The 9766-nt window shown below is 47.6% G+C and overlaps 2 protein-coding genes across 2 annotated transcripts; one reads left to right on the forward strand and one right to left on the reverse strand.

Annotated features, from left to right (window-relative positions):
- The first annotated feature begins 324 nt into the window (after positions 1 to 324).
- Positions 325 to 3101, forward strand: tubb2b (tubulin, beta 2b). Its single transcript, XM_062454279.1, has 4 exons — positions 325 to 483; positions 1364 to 1472; positions 1603 to 1713; positions 1892 to 3101. Exons 1-4 carry the CDS (start codon positions 427 to 429, stop codon positions 2950 to 2952), a joined length of 1338 nt encoding a protein of 445 aa, XP_062310263.1. The 5' UTR covers positions 325 to 426; the 3' UTR covers positions 2953 to 3101.
- Positions 3102 to 3740: 639 nt separating this feature from the next.
- On the reverse strand, positions 3741 to 4724 carry bcl2l16 (BCL2 like 16). The gene is made up of 2 exons (XM_062454460.1): positions 4163 to 4724; positions 3741 to 4016 (listed from the first exon to the last, which is right to left on the reverse strand). Exons 1-2 carry the CDS (start codon positions 4640 to 4642, stop codon positions 3885 to 3887), a joined length of 612 nt encoding a protein of 203 aa, XP_062310444.1. The 5' UTR covers positions 4643 to 4724; the 3' UTR covers positions 3741 to 3884.
- Positions 4725 to 9766: the final 5042 nt, after the last annotated feature.

Genomic DNA, 9766 nt, shown 5'->3' on the forward strand with positions numbered 1-9766 from the left:
GATGATACTTATTGTTGATCTTTACTTTAGAAACCACCATGAATCTGTACAGTACGGCATGATGAACATTTCGTTGTCTTTGAAGTAGTCACATCCTAAGTATGAGTAGGAAGAAAAGTTATAAATCAATACAATGTCTTATTCGCCATACATGAAGTAGGACATTAGATGGCTAAATCACACGTTTGAGATCAATTTGAATGACCGACGGAGAAAGCCAATAGGATTTTTCCTTGACAAATACCATTGGCCTAAAAGTACGTCTATTAACGTTTTTTTCCATGTATTAGCCAATGGCTGCAGATAACTCAAAGGGCGGGCACTAAACTCCCGATATATATTCTGAGAATCCATTCTTTCGCGCATTCTCAGAAAGTCTGCTCAGTGTGTTGTCAGTGCAGTAATTGCTCAACCTCGAAAGACAAAATGAGGGAAATTGTGCATCTCCAAGCTGGACAGTGTGGAAACCAGATCGGAGCAAAGGTTTGTAGTTCCGTATTTCAAGGAAATCTAAATACAATCTTGCAATACATAGGCCTAGTTCATATTGCCTTGCTGTCACTTCTTTGTCTCTGAAACCACACCCAAATTGCAATTTTTGATTGATTATGCTCAATTATTTATTTTGAAAGTGTATCTCTGGGCAATATTAAATTGGTAGGGTGTAGTATATTTTAAGATTTTAATTGGTTGTGTTTTTTCTCTGGAGTTTCATTGTCTTTGGTTATCTTGTAGCTTGTAGATCTTATATCCAACCATAAACAAATTGCTTATCTAATATTTGTGAAAAAAAAAAAAAAAAAAAAAAAACACATCGATAAGTTTTTTTTTTTTGTGATTTAAGACAATTTTTTACAAGACCACGATTGTCTTCATTTATGCGGCCTACTGCAATGCGCCAAAACTCGGAGTTATGTAGTTAAATGTTGTAATTGAATTGCTAGTCTAAGATCGTCTTGAAACGAAACAAAACAATGACCTCATTTTCGTAGTGTTTTTGCAAATTATTCATAGTTTTGGGGGTGCAATTTACAATCTAGGCCTACTCTCTTGCCATTCATGAGCGCGCACCGCGCCCGGTTTTCTGGCGGAAGTGGGTGGTGCTACATTTAAGTGACGTGGTCAAATTTTTTAAATTATAGCTGATGGCTTGTGGCCAATCGGAGTGTATGCCGCTCGCGCGGCATACACTCCGATGCGCGCGCATCGGAGTGTATATATATTTATTGTAATATTGGTCCCAGTCGGAGGCCACATCCATTAAAAACAGATTTCAAATTATGAAATGCTCTATTTTATGAAACAATGAATTTAAACATGCAATGCAATTAACTGTCCTTTGAATAAACCTTTCCTTTTCCAGTTCTGGGAGGTGATCAGTGATGAGCATGGCATTGACCCTACTGGCACCTACCATGGAGACAGTGACCTGCAGCTGGACAGGATCAACGTGTACTATAATGAAGCCTCAGGTAAACACATGGTTGTCGTGCTATGGTTGAATGCATGTATTAAATAATCCAGTCAGTGCATATGTCTGGTTTGTGTGCTGGGCTGAGTTGCGAACCATATTCAGGCTTTTCTTGTGCCCTTGTTGCTTAGGTGGAAAATACGTTCCCCGTGCTGTGCTTGTGGACTTGGAGCCAGGGACTATGGACTCAGTGAGATCCGGACCCTTCGGTCAGGTCTTTAGACCAGATAACTTTGTCTTTGGTAAGACTCTCCCTCCCCCTATCCATCTTTACCGTTTGTTTGAGCCTCCATCCACCCATATAGCCTGTCAAGCTGGACAAAAATGATTTACACCGTACTTTCTAAGTGCACCATTTGAACGTGGCTTTGGATGAGAGCGTCTGCTAAACGAGTCAAATGTACGTTCTTGTCTCTTCAGGTCAGAGCGGGGCAGGAAACAACTGGGCCAAGGGCCATTACACAGAGGGAGCGGAGCTGGTGGACTCGGTCCTGGACGTGGTGAGGAAAGAGGCAGAGAGCTGCGACTGTCTCCAGGGCTTCCAGCTCACCCACTCCCTGGGCGGGGGCACCGGCTCGGGCATGGGCACCCTGCTCATCAGCAAGATCCGCGAAGAGTACCCCGACCGCATCATGAACACCTTCAGCGTGGTGCCCTCGCCCAAAGTATCCGACACTGTCGTCGAGCCCTACAACGCCACCCTGTCAGTCCACCAGCTGGTAGAGAACACAGACGAGACCTACTGCATCGACAACGAGGCCCTCTACGACATCTGCTTCCGCACCCTCAAACTCACGACACCCTCGTACGGCGACCTCAATCACCTGGTCTCGGCCACAATGAGCGGGGTCACCACCTGCCTCAGGTTCCCAGGACAGCTCAACGCCGACCTCCGCAAGCTGGCCGTCAACATGGTGCCCTTCCCCCGCCTGCACTTCTTCATGCCCGGCTTCGCGCCCCTCACCAGCAGGGGGAGCCAGCAGTACCGCTCCCTCACCGTGCCCGAGCTCACCCAGCAGATGTTCGACGCCAAGAACATGATGGCGGCCTGCGACCCCCGCCACGGGCGCTACCTCACCGTGGCGGCCATCTTCCGCGGCCGCATGTCCATGAAGGAGGTGGACGAGCAGATGCTGAACGTGCAGAACAAGAACAGCAGCTACTTCGTGGAATGGATCCCCAACAACGTGAAGACGGCCGTGTGCGACATCCCTCCCCGCGGCCTCAAGATGGCCGCCACCTTCATCGGCAACAGCACGGCCATCCAGGAGCTGTTCAAGCGCATCTCCGAGCAGTTCACCGCCATGTTCAGGCGCAAGGCTTTCCTCCACTGGTACACGGGCGAGGGCATGGATGAGATGGAGTTCACCGAGGCGGAGAGCAACATGAACGACCTGGTGTCTGAGTACCAGCAGTACCAAGACGCCACCGCGGAGGAGGAGGGCGAGTTCGAGGAGGAGGGAGAAGAGGAGCTCGCCTAAATGTGTCTTCTGTTCTTGGTCTGCGTAACACTGACCTGTCATTTGACCTTTCCAGTGTTTCATTTTTCTGTCCTTTTTGTTCTGTCACCTATTGCTGTCATTTCTCGTCTGTACAGATGCGTGTCAATAAAATTCTTTTGTTTAAAAAAGACCTATGGTACGAGTTTCAATTCACTTCTAAATGTTTGGAGGCAATCTTTTAAGGGACAGTATTCAGTGCTGCAGTGAAGGTGAAAAGACCTTGTTTACTACTTTTGATGCTTGAGCACAGTCATGTGCTAGTGGTCTGAGGAATAGCTTAAGGATTTGGCAGTTTATGCAAGGCCTCTGGTTTCAGATTAGTGAGCTGAGCTCTTGGCATTCAAAATGGGTTTTGATCACACACCAGAGATTCCTTGTCTGATATAAAACCGAGTTAGCAAATTTTAAAAGCAAAAAGTAACTATACCAGTGTCTTAAGTTGGTATGGTTTCTCTTTGGAATGTTCTTTGATGGATGAGTTTGCAGGATGTTGAAACCACATGACTAAATGTAAAGTCCACATCTAGTGGGATGAGGTCATTTGCGTAATCAAATGAGGAACGTACACACACGCCTTCTCTTTCACCTCCGTAAATGTCATGAATGCTGATGTTTGCACTATATACTGTTTAGATAACATTGGTCTGCTAGTAAGTCAAGTTTGAAACCTTGCTGGCCGTGGCTTCATAACCTGTCTATGTAACATTTCACAAGATGCATTAGAGAAATAATATTTGTGAGGAATGAACAGTTGTGCATCCTGCATGGACAATATAATGTAAACTTTATTACAACAAATTCATGACAACCACATGTGCGGAAAACAATCTCTTGATCCTTCTAGAAAGAACTACATCTACTGCATATGTTTTTTAACACGACTCATGCTGATCACTAGGTGGGGCTGTTGTTTAAGACATTCTTCTTTTCCACAGGAAGTAGGCGAGGATACTTGTGGCCAACAGGAGTAGTGTCCAACAACACACTTTCTTCACCTGACCCTCCAAGTTCTGCTTTCGCCCGAAGCGACTTACAAAGCCGGTCTGTCAAGAGCAGAAATACTTCATGAAAATGCAGATCATAAGATAAACAAATGATATGGTCATCGATTCCAGGCTTGTAAACGGAGCAGTGATATCTGTTATCAGTTTGAACTAAGGGAACCTTGCACCAACATGGGATGACTCACCCAGCCACCCCTGTCTCTTATCTCCGGGCAGATTACCCTCTCCACGTAGCTGCCCACACTCTCCTTCAGCTGGGGCAGGACCGTCACCATGCCCATGTCACGGCAGTGCAGGGCCATCTGGCCGGCCAGCACATAGACCGACAACACTGCGCTCCAGGCCAGCTCTCTCTGGTGCCCCCCAGAGGTCGTGGGGGCAAAGTGCTCGTCCAGGATGGCCATGAGCATGGGGCAGACCGAGGCCTCGGTCACGTCCTGGAAGACGCGCGGCCAGCGCCTGAAGAAGATGGGGAAGCGGACGAGGAGCTCGTCGCCGGCGTGACGCAGGGCCGCGGCGCAGGCGGTGGGGGGCGGAGCCACGCGGCCGCCCGACCCCGCGGTGACGTAGTCGATGTAGTCGTGGGCCATCAGGTAGGCCTCTCTCACCAGAGGGTCAGAGCTGGTGACCCCATGTGACCTCTCTGGCTCCTCGGACTGACACATCTTGCTTTCTCTCCCAGGTGGGTGATCGCCAGGCTGTGTTTAGCATCAGTGCAGCTCCTCATCCACAGGTTGGGCCCGAGAGCTCTTACTGACTGTGTTCTGTGGTTCCCCTGTTGTGGGACACGGAACAGAGCAGTGAAAGTGGTCAAAACATCCAATTGCTTTCTGTGACATTTTGGTTGTTTTTCAAAGAATTCAAAACCAAGGCTGAGCGATTATCCCTATCCATTTGTGTTAGAATGAGGTCATATGGCATATGTGTTAGAATGAGGTCATATGGCTACTTAACAGTTGCATCTTGCACCTCCCCAACATAACCTTCTTCAAATAATCTAAAAGACATATATGCAAGCCCAAAAGCAATCAGTGAAGAAAGTCATTTACAACTCACCTTCTTAATCAAAACACCAAGTGGAAGCTGGACACACACACACACACCAGCACAAAAAAAGGAAAGCTATCTGGCAGGTAACTGCAGGGTCCAGAGGAGTTTGTGCGGTTGGACTAGGTCATCGAGTCCAGTCGTGTTCTTTCCCCGGGGCTAATATTAGATCCCTTGTTGGAAAACGACCCATCATCAACCCCCTGACACACAGCCCCATTCCAGCACAAGCACATCTATATAAAGAACCCTGGATGTGTGAGTCTGAAGAGAGACAGGTCAATGTTAACTGTCTGTGAAAGCCAAACAGACCAGACGGCAGGCAAGCCAAATGAGAGTATAGAGTATAGCATGTGTTGCCAGTGTTACATTACATTTACATTTAGTCATTTTAGCAGACGCTCTTATCCAGAGCGACTTACAGTAAGTACAGGGACATTCCCCCGAGGCAAGTAGGGTGAAGTGCCTTGCCCAAGGACACAACGTCATTTTGCACCAGGGAATCGAACCAGCAACCTTCTGATTACTAGCCCGATTCCCTAACCGCTCAGCCACCTGACTCCCTTAACATCTAAGATGTTCCCGTCAACACCTCAGTTCTCTGTTGTAGCAGGCGTTGATCTGTTGTGATACTGGACGGCTTTTACAACTCTGTCACAGACCTTAGCATGATCCTGAAAACAGTACTGTTGACTGCGTTTCAGTGAAGGATTCGACTCGTCAGGCTGTCGTGTAGTATCACACCCGTACACACAGGCACGCATGCCATATTGTGTTTCACGATGGAGATCATCGCTTCAGTCACTCCTGCCTACACACACACACACACACACGCACGCGCACACGCGCACACACACACACACGCACACACATACACACCACAGAATGTGACATGATAGTCCCAGTTGTGTCCAGGGTTCCAATGGATTGTGGTGCAGAGGAAGAAGCTGTGGGAGGCTCATGTTTCCTCTATTGTCTGCCTCTCCAGCGACAGTGCTTTCCTCAAGTCCTTGGCCTTCAACACGGAGCTGCCATTCCTTCATTCATCCACTAGGGCGCAGCGGTGTCTTACTCAAGACAAATATCGAACACCATTATTCTTTTGAGCCTCGGAATAAGTAGTGTATGTAGTATGATCAATATGAATGGCTCTGTTTTCGTAGTAATTGAATCATTGATAACTGTGTGTAGGAGAAGTATACACTTAATAACTTTCAAACCATAGTGAGGACCAGAAAAAAAGTATAGAACAATATGCTCAGTCATTTGTGATGTATTTGAATGTATTTGCTACTGTCTGTGGTTTACTGTTTGTTGATGGAAAAGCTTCAGAGAGCAGAGTAAAGAGCACTCGTCGTGACAGATTTAATGGCACTCACGCCTGAGCAGGCCTACGTTGTCCTGCGGGTGTTAACTATCTCTCTCGCTTTATGATTTTATGCATCACTCGGGGATCAATCAAACACAGTCCTCGCGACATTTATTCTCGTAGTTAATGCATTGATTTATACGCGAGCACAAAGACGTGCTTAAGTGGCAGCGCGAGTGGCGCTGCGCTTCAGACCATCTGGCGCATACGTTGTGTATATGTATGCAGAGGGAGATAAGGCGAAGCAGCCATAAAGGGTCTCGTTCACACCCACCCCCCCCCCCCATCCTCCCTCCCGCCTCGCCGTACATGCGTTATCACTTGATCGAGTCAGGGAGTAGGGGGAAGTGACGTAATCGCTGGGGCCTGCTATCAGGCCTGTCATATGTTCATGTTGCAACATCTGCAGGGGAGTCACTTCCTGTCTGGGGAGGGCATTTGAAGTTGTAGTCGGCTTCGACCGGAACTTATTTTGGGGGGCTCGTGCTTCGCGTAAACGCTGCCCTGTTTTCTCAACTGAAAGGGCGATGGCGTTACTTTTGTCTGCTAAGTAGTGGTTCAGGTAACGTTCTGAGGGTTGTCGAGGGTGCCGTATCGTCGGCGCGTGCTCAACGCATGCGGCGTTATGATTCCACAACAGCTGAACAATAGGTACACATCTCTCCTCCAACATACGGCTGAATGAAAACACACTCAGGAGAAGGACACTGTGATAAGGATGAGGGGAGAACACATTGTATTTATTGTATTTCATTGTGCTCGACACTCCTTTCTATCCACTTACTTGTACCCCCCCCCCCTCCCCCTGATGGGGGGTTCTTTCAGGCTTGTGTTAAATTGTAGAGTAGTTGTGCGTGGTGCGCTGCATCTCCTGTGGCCTCAGCATGGATTTCTCTGGCAGGCTTCGACTGGAACAGAGCCTGAAATAATGGAGGGCTTTCGCCTTTGTTTCCAGTGCGAGAACATCTGCAGGCCCGGACATTTGTGCTGCGGCAATACTGAGAAAAAGAACGAAACATGCCAGTATTCCTGCGGATCACCTCAAGTCACCAGAAGAAAAGAACCCTTTGACATCGGAAGAACAAAGGGAACGTGAAGGACAGGGGAGGCGGTGTGGTGTTTAGCCGTGGTGGAAAGGATCAGTGTGTCTTTTGGAGGATTCACGTTGTAGATTCCTTGTGAAGTCTTTGTGTCACAGTGCACATTGTGCTTGTGGAAAGGAAAATAACACGCACGGAAACGTTTTTTTTTGTTCCATCACATGGAACAATGCTATGAATCATATCTGTCGAACATACTGGCCGTTATCTGTCAGATGCACACGTCTATCTTGTTGCTAAGGAAGTTTCTTATCATTGTCTACGCAGAACAACACTTTGAAGTTTTGGGGACTTTCAAAAAGCCCAGCCTCAGACAAGGTGACACAGATAAGTTGAAAGACGAACCGAGCGAAATCCCGCCCGCCCCCCCCCCCCGCTCTCCCAACCAACCGGCGCTGAACTGCCCGCCTCTTTTTGTAAGACTCCCATCACCCTCACCCCAGGGGGGTGTGGTCGGAAAGGGGAGGAAATTGCTCTGAATTGGCCGGTAATTGAAAACACCTCCATCCCCTGGCGTGTGTGCCTGTACCTGGCCTCAGATATCCATCCCCCTTTCCCCCACCTCCGCGGCGCTCTTTTCTTCCAGAGGGGCTCTAATGGCGGCCTCCTTCCCCATTCTCCTCTCTGTCTCCCACTGGACTGAATTGATGCAAAAATATTTACTGGAGGAGAGGTGACCCACTTGTTCGGCGGGCGCGCTTGTCTCCCGTCCCGCCTTCTTCCAATTGCAGGTATTGATGGCCCGCCATTGTCTCCTTCTCACCCCAGGAGGTGGAGTGGTTTGTGGGGGGAAATTGAGGGGACCCCTCGGGTGTAGATGGCTTTTTGGATCGATTCGTCCGTCCTCTCCTCCGATTCTCCCCTTCGCTGTACGGTACGAGCCTTTCGAAGACAGGTCACATCTGCAGAGGCGTTTGGAGTTAAGTGGCAGTATTACACGTTCGATACATGCAGAGCCCACAGAGTTTTGATTGGTTGATAGCCGCTGAGAGCTGGATGTGGCTTGTGGACGTTGTCGATAAGTCCTCTCTCTCTGGATGTCGGGCACAGGGACTGTAATTCTTCTCAAATTGTATTTTGCCGATCCCCATGAATCCACAGATGCATTAACATGGTGGACTCTGGTTTCGAAGTTAATCTCTGAAGATTTAGGTTAAGACATTTGGGTTGTTCCTAGGGATCTTTCAGACTGGTCAGCTGACACCCATTAGTCCAATCAGCTCTCCTCAAAGGCCTTATGCTTGCCCGTGAATATAGAAAGCTATCCAGATCAAAACTATGTAGTACAGCAGAGTGTTACCATGCAGGCATACAGAAATAGAGCTGAGAGGCTGTTCTGTTCATTGTTATGAAGAGGGAGGGAGAGCAGGGGGGACTCTCCTGTGGAATGAAGCTGGCTCTCAATGCCAATAACTCCCTCTCACTATCCGACCTGTGCCACGAGTGGTCCCCCCTGGAATATGGTTTCCTCTCGACAAGCACATTGCCTTCTCTTCAGCATATTTAATTTTCAACTTGAGAGCTACTTCTTGTTTATGTAACAAAAGCCTCTCCTCAATTAGATCATTGGGGGTAGAAAGAAAGTGCATTCTTCTCCTTCTCTCTCTCTCTCTCTCTCTCTCTCTCTCTCTTCTCTCTCTCTCTCTCTCTCTCTCTCTCTCTCTCTCTCTCTCTCTCTCTCTCTCTCTCTCTCTCTCTCTCTCTCTCTCTCTCTCTCTCTCTCTCTCTCTCTCTCTCTCTCTCTCTCTCTCTCTCTCTCTCTCTCTCTCTCTCTCTCTCTCTCTCTCTCTCTCTCTCTCTCTCTCTCTCTCTCTCTCTCTCTCTCTCTCTCTCTCTCTCTCTCTCTTCCACCACTCCCTGTTGAGAACAGATACTTAAGGAATCTTTCAAGTGTTGTTATAATGAGCCCAATACTTTATTTTGGAAAACAAAGAACAAAGTGTTGCATTAGAGGAGACATACAATAGCATTGCAGTAATTAACAAATCACTCGGTTTGCCATTTAATCTCTAATTTCTCTCTTAGTTAGGCATACTTTCGCCAGTCAAAACTTAGTTCTGACTTTTTAAAGCCTTGCATTCCTCCAACATCATATCATAGTTATCACATTGCCGAGCATAATCATTTATGTGAATCCCCATGGACAATAGAAGATCATACAATAGTTGCAATCCATGATAATCCTAAATGGCCTATTCCTTTAGAACCTCTTAACAATCCTGTCAAATTCGCCTAAAACGCCTAAATAAAGCATACCCAAAGTAAATTGAAAC

Source organism: Osmerus eperlanus, chromosome 28 (genome assembly GCF_963692335.1).
Source record: "Osmerus eperlanus chromosome 28, fOsmEpe2.1, whole genome shotgun sequence".
NCBI classification, from domain to species: domain Eukaryota; kingdom Metazoa; phylum Chordata; class Actinopteri; order Osmeriformes; family Osmeridae; genus Osmerus; species Osmerus eperlanus.